Source organism: Notolepis coatsorum (assembly GCF_963971535.1).
Source record: "Notolepis coatsorum genome assembly, chromosome: 1".
Lineage (NCBI taxonomy): Eukaryota > Metazoa > Chordata > Actinopteri > Aulopiformes > Paralepididae > Notolepis > Notolepis coatsorum.
The window spans coordinates 134,411,586-134,430,205 of NC_140165.1; the positions used below are offsets into that span (position 1 = coordinate 134,411,586).

The 18,620-nt window shown below is 47.5% G+C and overlaps 1 protein-coding gene across 1 annotated transcript in view; it reads left to right on the plus strand.

Moving 5' to 3' along the window:
• The window catches only part of mctp1a (multiple C2 domains, transmembrane 1a), a gene marked incomplete at both ends in the record, with an annotated part of 363,122 nt that overhangs the window by 292,229 nt on the left and 52,273 nt on the right, over window positions 1-18,620 (plus strand). Inside the window, one exon of the mRNA XM_084307451.1 lies at window positions 7,891-7,984. Within this exon, the coding sequence (XP_084163577.1) occupies window positions 7,891-7,984 (94 nt within the window). The remainder of the gene's footprint in view (window positions 1-7,890; window positions 7,985-18,620) is intronic.

Consider the following 18,620-nt stretch of genomic DNA (forward strand, 5'->3'; position numbering starts at 1 on the left):
CCATTGACAGCACACTGAGAATAAACGTGTCCATGCAAATGTGTGCTCTTGCCGATACAGGTACATGTGTTTATACTTGTTTGTGTGCACATGGGGGTGTGCAACCCCCCCCCCCCCCCAAAAAATATATATGATAAAAAACAAAAAGCTACATTATATTCAGACAAAGGCACCTGCATGTGAAACGCAGTGAAATCCACTCACTTAGTGAGGATTGTCTTGCGATGCTCTGTGTAACCTTCCCGTTATGTGTAATTACTGCTCCATTCAGACACAGGGAGAGAAAGAGATTTATGCATGTGGATGGCAAGGGAGGACGCCCGCTAATGGCTCTTAATGGGCCTGGGGTGGCGCTGAGAGGGGCGGGTGAGAGAGGAGGGGACAGGGTGACCTCTTCTCAAGTGCCCCCCCCCCCAACACACACATACACACACACACAGTACCATACACACACCTACGCCACCCACTCTGAACCACTCCTGAGAACAGGCACGCTATACAGACAGAGGTGGCGATGGAGTGATGAAGGGGAGTGGAGGAGAGGATGGCGCGAGAGAGAGGGTGACTGATAGCAATGAGAGATGAGCAGAGGGAGAGAGAAAGAGGGATGATGGAGAGAGAGATAGAGAGGAATGGAGAGATGGGGGTGATGGAGAGAGAGAAGAATGGAAAGAGAGAGAAAGTGATGGATGGAGAGAGAGAGAGAGAGGGATGAGAGAGAGAGAAGCTGTTAGCATTCGGTTTTTATTATGACATTTCACAGCCGTCTGATTTAATGTCCCTTGACCGGACCGTCCAGTCGGCAGGCGTGAGTGTGTGTGTGGGTTGTGGGTGGGTGTGTGTGTGTGTGTGTGTGTGTGTGTGTGTGTGTGTGTGTGTGTGTGTGTGTGTGTGTGTGTGTGTGTGTGTGTGTGTGTGTGTGTGTGTGTGTGTGTGTGTGTGTGTGTGTGTGTGTGTGTGTGTGTGTGTGTGTGTGTGTGTGTGTGTGTGTGTGTGTGTGTGTGTGTAATGTTATTTGGAGCGTTGATAAAAGGTGAGTCGCCGTGGAGATGACAGGGAGTCATAAAGGCTATGCATTCATTTGGGTGTGTGTGTGTTTGTGTGTGACATTAATTTTTTCCGCCCGTACAACTGAGATGGAAGAAGACGTCACAGTGACAAGCTGTCAGTCAAAGACAGAGCGAGGGGGCGGGGAGGCATATGAAAACCCAACACCCTCAGTCCGTCGTCTCCTCATCCTCCTCTTTCCTCTTTCTTCTTCCTCCCCTCTTCTTCAGCTCTCTCTCTCCCCCTTCTCTCTCTCTCTCTCTCTCTCTCCCTCCTTCACTCTCTCTCCCCCAACCCCCCTCCTCCATCAGAACTCACCACCCACAGCTCCTCAGAGTGTCCCAAACCTCTCCACCAACATCTATATCGTGTGTGTGTGTGTGTGTGTGTGTGTGTGTGTGTGTGTGTGTGTGTGTGTGTGTGTGTGTGTGTGTGTGTGTGTGTCTGTGTCTGTGTGTCTGTGTGTGTGTGTCCTCAGGCCAGTGCACAGGACAGGCGATAGATATAGAACGGAGGGTCAGTCAGATGGTGGGAAAACACGGCCGCTCAGTGAATACATGAGGAGACGTTATCTCCTGTGTCCCAAGCAGGTCATTCTCTGTACTGGGCTGTAGAAGTCGTGTCTATCTACTGTGCCATTCTCCCCTCTCGTTCTTTCTTGTTTAGGCCAATAACCACGACATGCAGCTGTATCTACAGATAAATCACATTGCAATGCATTGACGATTAGTACACAAGGAGATATTTTTTCTTTACTCCTTTATCTCTCTCTTAATTTCTTTCTCTTTCTCTTTCTCTTTCTCTCCCTCCCCCTCCCCCCTCCCCTTCCTCTCCCTATCCCTCTTTCTCTCTTTTTTTCTATCTCTTCCTCCCTCTCTCCTTTCCCTCTTCTGTCCTCTCCTATCCTCTCCCGCTTCTCTTCTCTCTCTCTCTCTCTCTCTCTCTCTCTCTCTCTCTCTCTCTCTCTCTCTCTCTCTCTCTCTCTCTCTCTCTTCCTCTCATCTCTTTCAGAGAGCTCTTGGACAATGATATCGCTGGAAACAGGCAGAGCCTGACAGAGTTGGTTAATAATAAATTAAGTCTGTAGTCTGGGCCTGGCTCTGAAATGTTAATTATAATGACTCCTGTGGGGATGGAAAGGGTTATTTTGAGGGAGAGAGAAATAAATGGAAGTGTAGTGAAGTTAAGTGCATTTCCACTCGCACACGCCGGACCACTACTCAGTTTCCATGCAGTGTCAATTGCTTGGTTTGTGTTTATGATCAAGTATGTGAGTGTTTCCGTGTGTTTGCAGGTGTGTGTGTTTGGTTGGTTTGTGTGCGTGTGTGTGTGTGTGCGCGCCCGCGCATGTGTGTGTGTGTTTGTGTGTGTGTGTGTGTGTGTGTGTGTGTGTGTGTGTGTGTGTGTGTGTGTGTGTGTGTGTGTGTGTGTGTGCCGCGCGCGCGCGCGTGTGTGTGTGTGTGTGTGTGTGTGTGTGTGTGTGTGTGTGCAATGTGCATATTTGTGTTTTATGGAACCTAGGAATTTCCCCTCCCAATAAGCCACACACTTGGCACCCAAAAATCATTCCTTCATTTGGAAATAGATGTTGCCCCTGATTTAAAGGGCCACTTCACCAAAAAACAATGTGTGAATGCTGATTTATTTGGCACATAATCTCACACACATCCAAAAACTTTGCACACATTCATTTAGTTTGACAGTCATTGAGAGTAAATGAGATTGAATATGGCCACTAATGATCTCAATTGGGACAATGAATCCTTGTGTTGTGTTAATTATAGCTCAATTGGTGAAGTACGCCTTTAACGCTGAGAGTAAGCTCAACCAATGGTGAAAATATAGCACAATGAATATAAAACAATATAAAAACAACTGCAGACTGGGGTGAATTGGTTGGTCATTAAGTATTTTAAATGTCCAGAGGATATTAATATCTTCATAGTAAATGGTACATTTTATATAATGCTTTTATCCAAAGCACTTTACAATTTTCGTCCTCACATTCACCCATTCACTCACACATTAATTCATAATTATTATTAATTTACATATATAGGCCTATATATATTTTTTTTTAATTATTATTATTATTATTCTTTTTATTAGAAATGTTTTCCTCTGTAAAAAAAATGCCAGTGAATTAATTTTTTTTTCAAAAATGGCAAAAATTGACAGCTCTGAGCAGGCCTGCACTGCAGTAATGACTGCAGTAATATTCGTGCAGAATATCTGCACAGGTTGACCCAATTTAAATAAATAATAAATAATAGCCAATCAAAATAGGCTATTAACTTCATCTAAGCACGGTCTGTGCAGTTAAACTCTTGCCATTGAATGGGGGATTGAATGATTGACAGCCTTGACAATCCAATAATACACGGAGGATGAATGATTGGCAGCCTTGAAAATCCAATCAGAGATTGCTGCATCGCACAGTCAAAACGGGTCCAGCTGCAGGTTCGGAGGTTAGGTTTATCTCGGGCCAATCTCAAGTTTCTCAAGTTTCTTTATTAGTTGTCATACAGAAGTACAGAATACTTTTATACAAAATGTAACAGAAAGAAGCATTTTGTATAAAAGTATTCTGTACTTCTGTATGACAACTAATAAAGAAACTTGAGAAACTTGAGATTGGCCCGAGCTAAACCTAACCTCCGAACCTGCAGCTGGACCCGTTTTGACTGTGTGAAACATAGCAAGCTAGTAGTTTAGTAAGCTGTACAGCTATAACAACACAGGCTAAATTAAACTTTGCGCCAACATTAGGACCGAAGTATAAACCAGCAACTGAGCAACATGAAGAAGTGGACTTATGCATCTGGATCAGAAAAAAAGTTGTAAGTAGTAGGCTACAGTGTTTGTAAAAGCTTGTATGCTAACAGTAGCTAGCCAGCTTAGCCTACATCACAATTATGATCACCAAGCTAACTTACTGTACACACTGTAGGGCTGGGCAATTAATCGAAACAGAATCGTGATATCGATTCATAGACCTATGCAATCTCATTTCTAAGTTATGACGATTTTTCTTTTATTAAAAAAAAGGTTTTTTTTTTTTTTTTTTTTACTTTTTTAATTATTTTATCTGGGTTGAACATGATTTGTGGAACTCCCTCTGGTGTTCACTGACCTTTGGGAAGTATTTCGACATGCACATGGGTATCTTAGTGGTGTAGTGTATCTTGTAGACCAGGCCCATTGCAAGTTGCTGTACTCTGTCGTCTACTCTAAGCCATCCTAGGTTGTCAAAGTGGGCAGGGGTGAGGTGGGTTTTAGGAGTAAGGTCAAGCAGTAGTCTGACCAGTTTGTTTTGTGATGTTTGTAATCTTGTTTTTAGTGCCTTTGAGGTGCTTTGGTACCATGAGGTGCAAGCATAGTCGTAGTACCCTTGAATGAGTGCTCCTGGTATTCTTGTTTACCAGAGAGGAGATCCGGTACAAGAATCTAGTTCGTTGGTTGACTTAGTTTTATTACATTGGATCCCATTTTGTCACAGGAAAGATTTGCCTCTATAGGATGGAACCCAGGTAGGTAATTTCATCTTTCCTTTTAAGATAAGATAAGATATTCCTTTATTGATCCCCTTGGGGAAATTCAGGCATCATAGCAGCATGGGGGAAGGGGGGGGGGGGGGTACAGGTAGTGAAAACAACACAAGCAATGTAAACAAATAGGTCAATATAATTTACTATCTAACTAACTGAAATATATTTTCACAGTGTCACATAAGGTAGTATGCATAAGGTAGTGTTATAATTTACTATCTAACTAACTGAAATATACATTATTCATTATTCACAGTATCACAGTATCCACATAAGGTGCAGTATGCATAAGGTAGTGTTATTGTCCTACTTGGGTTCCTATTAGTTCTAGGTCGATGTCTGGCAGCAGTCCCTGCCCACTGTTGTGGAGCCTGATGGCCACTGGTATGAAGGACTGTCCGAGGCGGTTAGTTGAGTGTCGGGGGGGGGGGGGTATGAGTCTGTGGCTTCCTTGTCACCTTCACCTAATATGTTTTGATCTGGTCAGGTGCGCTGTCACCTAATATGTTTTGATCTGATCAGGTGCGCTGTCACCTAATATGTTTTGATCTGGTCAGGTGCGCTGTCACCTAATATGATTTCATCTGGTCAGGTGCGCTGTCACCTAATATGATTTCATCTGGTTAGGTGCGCTGTCATCTAATATGTTTTCATCTGGTCAGGTCCGCTGTCACCTTTTTTTTTTTTATCCACTTTTTCTCCCATTTTCTATATTTTCTCCCATCCCAATTTCGTATCATCCAATTCAACCCTCCCCTGTCACGAACGCTGTTTCTTGCCTCCCACAAGCCGGCTGCAATGTGGACTAAGTCATACATAGCACAAGTCCCCTCCGGTACTTGAGGTAACAGCAGTCGCATCTTTTCACCTGCGCAGCTCGATCTCTCAGTGGCGAGGAGTAACGCGTGGGAGGCTCACGCTGCCCCCGACACTTCCTGATTCTACTGCGCAGGCGCACCAACCGACCTGTAGGAGTCGCTGTCCACAACGCCCGATCCCCACCCATCAGTTTCCCACCCCCTAATACGGCCAATGTGTATTAGTATGAACGACCAGCTAAACTGAAAGCAATGTGGAGCGCTGGGCTCGAACAGGCAAGCCCAGCGTCTCCGTCATTCGTGGCGAGCGCCTTGCCCACTACGCCACGTAGCCGCCCAGGTCCGCTGTCACCTAATGTTAATATGTTTTCATCTGTGTCCACTGACCACTGACACACAGTGGGGGATGTTTTAAAAATATTATTTAATATATAATATAATAATTTGTGCTTCACCTAAACATTTGGTCAGCAGCCTCCACTGGTGTGTGTGTGTGTGTGTGTGTGTGTGTGTGTGTGTGTGTGTGTGTGTGTGTGTGTGTGTGTGTGTGTGTGTGTGTGTGTGTGTGTGTGTGTGTGTGTGTGTGTGTGTGTGTGTGTGTGTGTGTGTGTGTGTGTGTGTGTGTGTGTGTGTGTGTGTGTGTGTGTGTGTGTGTGTGTGTGTGTGTCAGGCACACACAAAGACAAAATCCTGCCAAGTATGTGAGCTACAGTACGCTGATAACTGTGCCATCTTAGCTCACAGTCCAGAGTCTATGCAGCATGCTCTTGACACCATATCCAGCCTGTACCAATCCTTCGGTCTCCAGGTCAACATTCAAAAAACCGAAGTTATGTCCCAACTCACTTCCCGAACCTCTACACCTCCCAGTTTTCACATAAACGGTGTTCCACTCAAAACAGTGGATCATTTCACCTACCTCGGCTCCACTCTGTCCTCATGCTGCTCCCTTGACGCGGAGATACACACACGTATCAATAAAGCGGCATCATCCTTTGGACGCCTACGCAGCAGGGTTTTTGAAAACCGAAACCTGAAGATCAGCACCAAGGTTGCTGTTTACAATGCAGTATGTCTCTCCACTCTGCTCTATGGAGCAGAATCCTGGACCCCTTACCGCCGGCACATCAACAACCTGGACGCTTTCCACATCCGTTGCCTCCAAAGGATCCTCGGCCTGACCTGGGAAGATCGAGTCCCCCACACAGACATCCTCAACAACACCAACTCAATCTGTATGGCCGCAGCTGTGGCCAAAAAACATCTTTGTTGGATAGGGCACACCATACGTATGCCTGACCACCGCCTGCCCCGCCAAGTCCTCTATGGCCAACTGAGAGGAGCAAAGCGGGCTGCTGGAGGCCAAAAGAGACGCTTTAAGGACTACACCAGGGACCTCCTAAAGTGTGCAAACATCACGCAGCTTGAAACTCTGGCACTCGACAGATCAGCCTGGCAAGTCACTTGTGCCACTGCAGTTTCCCAAATACACCAAACGAACCAAGACCGAAGGTCTGAGAGGCGCACGCAACGACACCAGCGGGCGGCTGGCATCCCCCAGGTATCTGGCTTCCCTTGCACCATCTGTGGACGGGTGTGCGGCTCAAGGATCGGACTCAATGCCCACGAGAAGTGGCACCAGTGGCAGCGTCGCTAACCCCCCCCCCCCCCCTCACCCCATCCCTGGAGCAAGCGTCATCATCGAACACGATGGACAGCTAAGAGTGTGTGTGTGTGTGTGTGTGTGTGTGTGTGTATGTGTGTGTGTGTGTCTTGTGTGTGAGTGTGCGTAAAGGTTAGTATATGGTTGTGTGTGTGTGTCAACTATGTCTGTCTTCTACTCATCATCGTCCTCCTTTATTCCCTACCCAGTATAGTGTGTTGTAGTGTAAATTGGACAGTGTGTGCAGAGACCAGTCTGACCAGTAACTGTGATATCACCACCAGACACGCTTCACTGGAGCTGTCTTTCTGCTGTGTCTCTATTATCAGCCTAATGCTCTCGCTCTCTCTCTCTCTCTCTCTCTCTCTCTCTCTCTCTCTCTCTCTCTCTCTCTCTCTCTCTCTCTCTCTCCCTCTCTCCCTATCTCTCTCTCTCCCTTGTTCTCTCTCTCCTTCTCTCTATCTCCTCCTCTGCCTTTCTCTCCCTTTCTTCTCACTCTCTTGGTTCACTATGTCTTTATACAAATTTGTCTCTGTTATTCTCTCGCACACACACACACACACACGCCACACACACACACACACACACACACACACACACACTGCTTAGTTCATAGTAGTTGTGTCATAGTGCAGCAGATTAAACACTTTTCCTCTATTAGAATTTACTACAAATGCCAACGCTGCATTTTCTAAAGTGCCCAAGAAGGACATGTTCTGAAATGTTTTATTGATTGTATTTTTTAATGGAGTGCTGTTTTTTTTTTTTTTTATCTTTCACCACTGACTCCTGGCCTGACTTCTGACCTCTCCAGAGCATGTGGAGGTCATTCCATAACCTGAAGGATGTGGGCGTGGTCCAGGTGAAGGTCATCAGAGCTGATGGGCTGATGGCAGCTGATGTCACAGGTAAGGCTGACACCTAAGGGTAAGGGGACTGTAACAGCCTAAGGGTAAGGGGACTGTAACAGCCTAAGGGTAATGAGACTGTAACAGCCTAAGGGTAATGAGACTGTAACAGCCTAAGGGTAAGGGGACTGTAACAGCCTAAGGGTAAGGGGACTGTAACAGCCTAAGGGTAAGGAGACTGTAACAGCCTAAGGGGACTGTAACAGCCTAAGGGTAAGGGGACTGTAACAGCCTAAGGGTAAGGGGACTGTAACAGCCTAAGGGTAATGAGACTGTAACAGCCTAAGGGTAATGAGACTGTAACAGCCTAAGGGTAATGAGACTGTAACAGCCTAAGGGTAAGGGGACTCTAAGGGTAAGGGGACTGTAACAGCCTAAGGGTAAGGAGACTGTAACAGCCTAAGGGTAAGGGGACTGTAACAGCCTAAGGGTAATGAGACTGTAACAGCCTAAGGGTAATGAGACTGTAACAGCCTAAGGGTAATGAGACTGTAACAGCCTAAGGGTAATGTAACAGCCTAAGGGTAATGAGACTGTAACAGCCTAAGGGTAATGAGACTGTAACAGCCTAAGGGTAATGAGACTGTAACAGCCTAAGGGTAATGAGACTGTAACAGCCTAAGGGTAATGAGACTGTAACAGCCTAAGGGTAATGAGACTGTAACAGCCTAAGGGTAAGGGGACTGTAACAGCCTAAGGGTAAGGGGACTGTAACAGCCTAAGGGTAATGTAACAGCCTAAGGGTAATGAGACTGTAACAGCCTAAGGGTAAGGAGACTGTAACAGCCTAAGGGTAATGAGACTGTAACAGCCTAAGGGTAATGAGACTGTAACAGCCTAAGGGTAAGGGGACTGTAACAGCCTAAGGGTAATGAGACTGTAACAGCCTAAGGGTAATGAGACTGTAACAGCCTAAGGGTAATGAGACTGTAACAGCCTAAGGGTAAGGGGACTGTAACAGCCTAAGGGTAATGAGACTGTAACAGCCTAAGGGTAATGAGACTGTAACAGCCTAAGGGTAATGAGACTGTAACAGCCTAAGGGTAATGAGACTGTAACAGCCTAAGGGTAATGAGACTGTAACAGCCTAAGGGTAAGGGGACTGTAACAGCCTAAGGGTAAGGGGACTGTAACAGCCTAAGGGTAAGGGGACTGTAACAGCCTAAGGGTAATGAGACTAACAGCCTAAGGGTAAGGGGACTGTAACAGCCTAAGGGTAAGGGGACTGTAACAGCCTAAGGGTAATGAGACTGTAACAGCCTAAGGGTAAGGGGACTGTAACAGCCTAAGGGTAAGGGGACTGTAACAGCCTAAGGGTAAGGGGACTGTAACAGCCTAAGGGTAAGGGGACTGTAACAGCCTAAGGGTAATGAGACTGTAACAGCCTAAGGGTAAGGAGACTGTAACAGCCTAAGGGTAAGGGGACTGTAACAGCCTAAGGGTAATGAGACTGTAACAGCCTAAGGGTAAGGGGACTGTAACAGCCTAAGGGTAAGGGGACTGTAACAGCCTAAGGGTAATGAGACTAACAGCCTAAGGGTAAGGGGACTGTAACAGCCTAAGGGTAATGAGACTGTAACAGCCTAATGGTAAGGGGACTGTAACAGCCTAAGGGTAATGAGACTGTAACAGCCTAAGGGTAAGGGGACTCTAACAGCCTAAGGGTAATGAGACTGTAACAGCCTAAGGGTAAGGGGACTGTAACAGCCTAAGGGTAATGAGACTGTAACAGCCTAAGGGTAAGGGGACTGTAACAGCCTAAGGGTAAGGGGACTGTAACAGCCTAAGGGTAAGGGGACTGTAACAGCCTAAGGTAATGAGACTGTAACAGCCTAAGGGTAATGAGACTGTAACAGCCTAAGGGTAATGAGACTGTAACAGCCTAAGGGTAAGGGGACTGTAACAGCCTAAGGGTAAGGGGACTGTAACAGCCTAAGGGTAAGGGGACTGTAACAGCCTAAGGGTAAGGGGACTGTAACAGCCTAAGGGTAAGGGGACTGTAACAGCCTAAGGGTAATGAGACTGTAACAGCCTAAGGGTAAGGGGACTGTAACAGCCTAAGGGTAAGGGGACTGTAACAGCCTAAGGGTAAGGGGACTGTAACAGCCTAAGGGTAATGAGATTGTAACAGCCTAAGGGTAAGGGGACTGTAACAGCCTAAGGGTAATGAGACTGTAACAGCCTAAGGGTAAGGGGACTGTATCAGCCTAAGGGTAAGGGGACTGTAACAGCCTAAGGGTAATGAGACTAACAGCCTAAGGGTAAGGGGACTGTAACAGCCTAAGGGTAATGAGACTGTAACAGCCTAAGGGTAAGGGGACTGTAACAGCCTAAGGGTAATGAGACTGTAACAGCCTAAGGGTAAGGGGACTGTAACAGCCTAAGGGTAATGAGACTGTAACAGCCTAAGGGTAAGGGGACTGTAACAGCCTAAGGGTAAGGGGACTGTAACAGCCTAAGGGTAAGGGGACTGTAACAGCCTAAGGTAATGAGACTGTAACAGCCTAAGGGTAATGAGACTGTAACAGCCTAAGGGTAATGAGACTGTAACAGCCTAAGGGTAAGGGGACTGTAACAGCCTAAGGGTAAGGGGACTGTAACAGCCTAAGGGTAATGAGACTAACAGCCTAAGGGTAAGGAGACTGTAACAGCCTAAGGGTAATGAGACTGTAACAGCCTAAGGGTAAGGGGACTGTAACAGCCTAAGGGTAATGAGACTGTAACAGCCTAAGGGTAATGAGACTGTAACAGCCTAAGGGTAATGAGACTGTAACAGCCTAAGGGTAATGAGACTGTAACAGCCTAAGGGTAAGGGGACTGTAACAGCCTAAGGGTAATGAGACTGTAACAGCCTAAGGGTAATGAGACTGTAACAGCCTAAGGGTAATGAGACTGTAACAGCCTAAGGGTAAGGGGACTGTAACAGCCTAAGGGTAATGAGACTGTAACAGCCTAAGGGTAAGGGGACTGTAACAGCCTAAGGGTAAGGGGACTGTAACAGCCTAAGGGTAAGGAGACTGTAACAGCCTAAGGGTAATGAGACTGTAACAGCCTAAGGGTAATGAGACTGTAACAGCCTAAGGGTAAGGGGACTGTAACAGCCTAAGGGTAAGGGGACTGTAACAGCCTAAGGGTAAGGAGACTGTAACAGCCTAAGGGTAATGAGACTGTAACAGCCTAAGGGTAAGGGGACTGTAACAGCCTAAGGGTAAGGAGACTGTAACAGCCTAAGGGTAATGTAACAGCCTAAGGGTAATGAGACTGTAACAGCCTAAGGGTAATGAGACTGTAACAGCCTAAGGGTAAGGGGACTGTAACAGCCTAAGGGTAATGAGACTGTAACAGCCTAAGGGTAAGGGGACTGTAACAGCCTAAGGGTAATGAGACTGTAACAGCCTAAGGGTAAGGAGACTGTAACAGCCTAAGGGTAATGAGACTGTAACAGCCTAAGGGTAAGGGGACTGTAACAGCCTAAGGGTAAGGGGATTGTAACAGCCTAAGGGTAATGAGACTGTAACAGCCTAAGGGTAATGAGACTGTAACAGCCTAAGGGTAAGGAGACTGTAACAGCCTAAGGGTAATGAGACTGTAACAGCCTAAGGGTAAGGGGACTGTAACAGCCTAAGGGTAATGAGACTGTAACAGCCTAAGGGTAATGAGACTGTAACAGCCTAAGGGTAAGGGGACTGTAACAGCCTAAGGGTAATGAGACTGTAACAGCCTAAGGGTAAGGGGACTGTAACAGCCTAAGGGTAATGAGACTGTAACAGCCTAAGGGTAATGAGACTGTAACAGCCTAAGGGTAAGGGGACTGTAACAGCCTAAGGGTAAGGGGACTGTAACAGCCTAAGGGTAATGAGACTGTAACAGCCTAAGGGTAAGGGGACTGTAACAGCCTAAGGGTAATGAGACTGTAACAGCCTAAGGGTAATGAGACTGTAACAGCCTAAGGGTAAGGGGACTGTAACAGCCTAAGGGTAATGAGACTGTAACAGCCTAAGGGTAATGAGACTGTAACAGCCTAAGGGTAAGGGGACTGTAACAGCCTAAGGGTAATGAGACTGTAACAGCCTAAGGGTAATGAGACTGTAACAGCCTAAGGGGACTGTAACAGCCTAAGGGTAATGAGACTGTAACAGCCTAAGGGTAATGAGACTGTAACAGCCTAAGGGTAAGGGGACTGTAACAGCCTAAGGGTAATGAGACTAACAGCCTAAGGGTAATGAGACTGTAACAGCCTAAGGGTAATGAGACTGTAACAGCCTAAGGGTAAGGGGACTGTAACAGCCTAAGGGTAATGAGACTGTAACAGCCTAAGGGTAAGGGGACTGTAACAGCCTAAGGGTAAGGGGACTGTAACAGCCTAAGGGTAAGGGGACTGTAACAGCCTAAGGGTAATGAGACTGTAACAGCCTAAGGGTAATGTAACAGCCTAAGGGTAATGAGACTGTAACAGCCTAAGGGTAAGGAGACTGTAACAGCCTAAGGGTAAGGGGACTGTAACAGCCTAAGGGTAAGGGGACTGTAACAGCCTAAGGGTAAGGGGACTGTAACAGCCTAAGGGTAATGAGACTGTAACAGCCTAAGGGTAAGGGGACTGTAACAGCCTAAGGGTAATGAGACTGTAACAGCCTAAGGGTAATGATACTGTAACAGCCTAAGGGTAATGAGACTGTAACAGCCTAAGGGTAAGGGGACTGTAACAGCCTAAGGGTAATGAGACTGTAACAGCCTAAGGGGACTGTAACAGCCTAAGGGTAAGGGGACTGTAACAGCCTAAGGGTAAGGGGACTGTAACAGCCTAAGGGTAAGGGGACTGTAACAGCCTAAGGGTAATGAGACTGTAACAGCCTAAGGGTAATGAGACTGTAACAGCCTAAGGGTAATGAGACTGTAACAGCCTAAGGGTAATGAGACTGTAACAGCCTAAGGGTAATGAGACTGTAACAGCCTAAGGGTAAGGGGACTGTAACAGCCTAAGGGGACTGTAACAGCCTAAGGGTAAGGGGACTGTAACAGCCTAAGGGGACTGTAACAGCCTAAGGGTAATGAGACTGTAACAGCCTAAGGGTAATGAGACTGTAACAGCCTAAGGGTAATGAGACTGTAACAGCCTAAGGGTAAGGGGACTGTAACAGCCTAAGGGTAATGAGACTGTAACAGCCTAAGGGTAATGAGACTGTAACAGCCTAAGGGTAATGAGACTGTAACAGCCTAAGGGTAATGAGACTGTAACAGCCTAAGGGTAAGGGGACTGTAACAGCCTAAGGGTAATGAGACTGTAACAGCCTAAGGGTAAGGGGACTGTAACAGCCTAAGGGTAATGAGACTGTAACAGCCTAAGGGTAAGGGGACTGTAACAGCTTAAGGGTAATGAGACTGTAACAGCCTAAGGGTAAGGGGACTGTAACAGCCTAAGGGTAAGGGGACTGTAACAGCCTAAGGGTAATGAGACTGTAACAGCCTAAGGGTAAGGGGACTGTAACAGCCTAAGGGTAATGAGACTGTAACAGCCTAAGGGTAAGGGGACTGTAACAGCCTAAGGGTAATGAGACTGTAACAGCCTAAGGGTAATGAGACTGTAACAGCCTAAGGGTAAGGGGACTGTAACAGCCTAACGGTAATGAGACTGTAACAGCCTAAGGGTAAGGGGACTGTAACAGCCTAAGGGTAATGAGACTGTAACAGCCTAAGGGTAAGGGGACTGTAACAGCCTAAGGGTAATGAGACTGTAACAGCCTAAGGGTAATGAGACTGTAACAGCCTAAGGGTAAGGGGACTGTAACAGCCTAAGGGTAATGAGACTGTAACAGCCTAAGGGTAAGGGGACTGTAACAGCCTAAGGGTAAGGGGACTGTAACAGCTTAAGGGTAAGGAGACTGTAACAGCCTAAGGGTAAGGGGACTGTAACAGCCTAAGGGTAAGGGGACTGTAACAGCCTAAGGGTAATGAGACTGTAACAGCCTAAGGGTAAGGGGACTGTAACAGCCTAAGGGTAATGAGACTGTAACAGCCTAAGGGTAATGAGACTGTAACAGCCTAAGGGTAAGGAGACTGTAACAGCCTAAGGGTAAGGGGACTGTAACAGCCTAAGGGTAAGGGGACTGTAACAGCCTAAGGGTAAGGGGACTGTAACAGCCTAAGGGTAAGGGGACTGTAACAGCCTAAGGGTAATGAGACTGTAACAGCCTAAGGGTAAGGGGACTGTAACAGCCTAAGGGTAATGAGACTGTAACAGCCTAAGGGTAATGAGACTGTAACAGCCTAAGGGTAAGGGGACTGTAACAGCCTAAGGGTAATGAGACTGTAACAGCCTAAGGGTAAGGGGACTGTAACAGCCTAAGGGTAAGGGGACTGTAACAGCCTAAGGGTAAGGGGACTGTAACAGCCTAAGGGTAATGATACTGTAACAGCCTAAGGGTAAGGGGACTGTAACAGCCTAAGGGTAATGAGACTGTAACAGCCTAAGGGTAATGAGACTGTAACAGCCTAAGGGTAAGGGGACTGTAACAGCCTAAGGGTAATGAGACTGTAACAGCCTAAGTGTAGCTGAGGGGTACAATTCCCTGACTGTATTGTTAGATATGATATTTAATACCACTACCTCATGTACTTTAACTTCTGGCCACCCAGTACAAGATATAAGTATGATGAACACCTTCCCACCTGATGAAACGAACCAACACAAATGGACCAAATCGAATATTTAATACAGCAAAGGGTGTACACAATATTCACTTAATTACATTTATGATTTGAAATGTTAAGTATGCACTTTTATGGCAAATGAGTATTCGTAGGTAAATCAACATTGAATGTCCAATCTCTGGTTGCGCAGGGAGTAAGTATACAACCTGGAATATTTAGGAAACGATAGCGATAGTACTTAAATAATTATAGCTGGATACACTAAGGGGGGGGGTGGGTCCCGCTGGTTGTAAGACAGTAGGAGGGGGGGGTTAGAGAAGTCGCTGGCGGTATCCCATCTGGCCGACAGTGTCTTGGGAGAATCCAAAGTCTTAGACCCAGTGCCCACAGAACTTCGGACCGTAGACGAACACAGCTGGACCCTCTGTGGAACGGTATCTGCCGGTCCACAACGGAGAGACGTGGTGCGACCTCACGTGTAGAGCGCCGCCTCACCTGTAGTCCTCTCCGGGGGGTAATTCCAACACTCGACAGTGTTGGCCTTTATCCATGGAATAATCAAAGTACATAAAGCATAATCCAAGAGCCGTGGAAGGCTCGCCGTCGTCGGGTAGAGTAATCCAATATACAGGTCCAGTTGCTCTTGACCCGGAGCTCCTCGGATGCAATCACCACTAGGGGTCTGACCAGCCTGGATAAGCGTCCAGATAACGTCAGGAACGATGGGGGTACTGATAACTGTAGAACTCGAACCGAACGATGCACCATACATAAATAGACTATTATTAGCTTAATAGAATACGTCCAACTCGACGGTATGGTGCCAAACTATGACCATTCAACTATTAATCTACACGATGTCTCAATGCCTATTCTGGGCCAAGTAGGCCCTACTACACCGCACGTGCTTCGTGGGGAGGCTTTTGCGTCTGTCACTCTGTTGGAGGGTAAAGAACTGGACTAAAAGGAAGTTCTACTTTACGAGCGTCATATATATATGCGCTATGAACAAATAGTACCACACGTATTTCGCCCGGCATATTACTGCGCGGAACCGGGGGCTGCCTCGACATGTTAGGCGGCACGATTGAACTTGAACCTAGGGGTATGGCAACCTGGCGCCAGGTTCTAGTCCAATGGTAGAATGAAACTATTATGGGCTGTTTAGTAGAAACGGGGATATTCAATGCATATTGTACAAGGAATATACAGGGGATATCAAACGATATACAAATACAATTAAATATATATAAATAAATATACATATTCGGTTTAATCTGATCCTTCACAACAGCCGCCCCCTAATTAGTCCCACCTAATTAGCTAAGCAGAGACAGATTAACCGCACTGTCTTCCACTTAAGGTCCGCTGTAACGTCAGTCAACTCACAAAGTCATAGGGTCATGGTCATCATCGATAGTCGGCACCGGTGATCACTTTGCTTACGCGGCCAGCCGGCCACATAGCTCTGGGGAGTGACTGGTCAACTATCATGACGACTGTGCCTTCTGTCAAATTGTCTCTCTCTTTTACCCACTTCTGGCGGGTCTGTAGAGACGGTAGGTAGTGAAGTAGGAAGCTGCTCCAAAACTTGTCAGCTAGTACTTGGCTGTACCTCCACATTCTTCGGCCGTTCGCTTCTTCGGGCCTGTACATTGTCTGGGGTAGCGCGGGGTCCAGCCGCACTATTAGGAGTGTGTTGGGGGTGACTGGGTCGACATCTGCTACATCACTGGAGACGTAACCGAGGGGTTTGGAGTTCAATACTCCCTCGATCTCCGTGAGGACTGTCATTAGGACTTCCTCTGCCACAGTCTGGGCTCCGAGTACGGCACACAGGGCTGTCTTTATAGAACGTACTTCTCGTTCCCAGGTTCCACCGAAGTGGGGTGCGTTCGGGGGATTAAACTGGAAGTCAACCTGGGCTGGAGCGAGGTGGGTCTTAAGTTCTGGGCCCATAGCTTGGAAGCTCTCTCTCAGCTCTCTTTCTCCGCCTTTGAAGTTGGTCCCGTGATCAGACAACGATGTAGACGGTTGTCCTTTCCGTGATATGAATCTCCGGAAGGCCATAAGGAATGAGTCTGTGCTCATGGTCGGAAGGAGCTCGATATGTATCGCTCTGGTGGTCATGCATTTGAATACAATACCCCACCGCTTCTCGGTGCCTCTTCCTCTTTTTATATACAACGGGCCAAAACAGTCCATGCCTGTGGAGTGGAATGGCTTGTCGCCGATTCGGAGGCGACAGGGGGGTAGGTCAGCCATCCGTGGTATGCTGGGCTGCGCGCGCCACTTACGGCAGTCTAGACAGGTTCGCTGGAAGCGCCGTACTGCTTCTCTCCCTTGTAATATCCAATAACGACGTCTGATCTCCGCGAAGACTCTCTCTGCTCCGGCGTGGTGCACATCCTCGTCGTATTTCTTTATGATCAGCTCTGTGACCTTGTGTCGGCTGTTCAAGACGATCGGGTGCTTAATGTCATCTGGTAGATCGGGGGCTCTCCGCAGGCGACCACCCACTCTGATGAGATTATGTGCGTCACTCTCTGGTGCCAAGTGAATCAGTCTGCTGTCTGATGGGACGGGGTTTCCTCCCTGTAGACAGTCTAGCTCATCGGGGAACGAGTCTCTCTGGGCTCGTTGTAGTAGAAGAAGTTCTGCTTCTTCGTAGTCAGCTGCTGACATGTCAGTGGTGGACTGAATCTCTGGGTGGTGCCGCAGGAATGTCCTTTGTTGCGCACTCTCTAGGGTAATGCAGTCATCTATGTTCGGGTCTGTGGAGGCGACAGTGCTCAGTCCACAGAACATAGGCTTCTTGTTCTCAGCCTCCTCTCTACTTGCTTCCCTCGGGGTGGGCGTAGGCCAATCTCCTTCCGGGAGCTGGAGGAATGCTGGTCCGTCACTGTAGATGTTGTGACGGGTTAGGTCATCCAGGGACATTCCCCGGGTGATGACGTCAGCTGGGTTGTGTTTGGTATCCACATATCTCCAGCTTGCTTCTTCTGTTAGTTCCTGAATCTCGGTGACTCTGACTCCCACGAAGACTTTGTATCTGCATGAATCAGACTTAATCCATGTGAGTACTGTCGTGGAATCTGACCACAAGATTGTTCTATGCACCGGAATGGTGAGTTCACGTTGGATTAACGTGGCTAGATGCGCTCCTGCGAGGGCTGCGCAGAGCTCTAGACGTGGGATAGATTGTTGCTTACGTGGGGCTATCCTTGAGCGGGCCAGTATGAAAGCAGTGTGTATCTCTCCTCCCATCTCTTGGGCACGCAAATAAGCAACCGATCCGTAGGCTACTTCGGACGCATCGCTGAAGACGTGTAGCTCAATCTCGCATGTCTCTGGCCTCACTGTGGATGGGAAGTAGCTGCGGCGTATATTAACACCTGGGAGTGAGCGGAGTTCCGTCTCCCACTCTCTCCATGTTGAGGCAAGGTGTGCGGGTATTGGGTCGTCCCAGCCCTGGTCCTTGTCCCATAGTGCTCGTACAATCATCTTTGCCCTGGTGGTGTAAGGTAGAATACATCCCAGCGGGTCATATTGTCTGGCGAGTGTTCTGTACACACTCCGTCTGGTGGTCGGTATCGCCGCCGACCTTCCTTGCTCTGGAGCCAAGGGTTTGTGTCTATAGTGGAGCGAGTCTGTTTTGAAGCGCCAGACTAATCCTAGTGTCATTTCTTGGGCTTCTCCTGGGATTGTCGCCATCCAGGTCTCGCTGCTGGCAGCCTTGTCTGCGGAGGAGAGGCTGCGCAATACGTGCGGGTCACTGCTGGCCCACTGCCTGAGATCAAAGCCTCCTTTGATTAGGGAGGCGCGTAACTTGATTAGGAGAGCCTCGGCTTCTTCTTGAGTCGAGACGCTTTGTAGACAGTTGTCTACGTAGAAACTGTTCTTCACACTGTGTTGGACCTCTTCACCTGCTGCTGGGTCCTCTGTGATGTGTTTCTGTAGTGCAAATGTAGCACAGCACGGGCTGCAT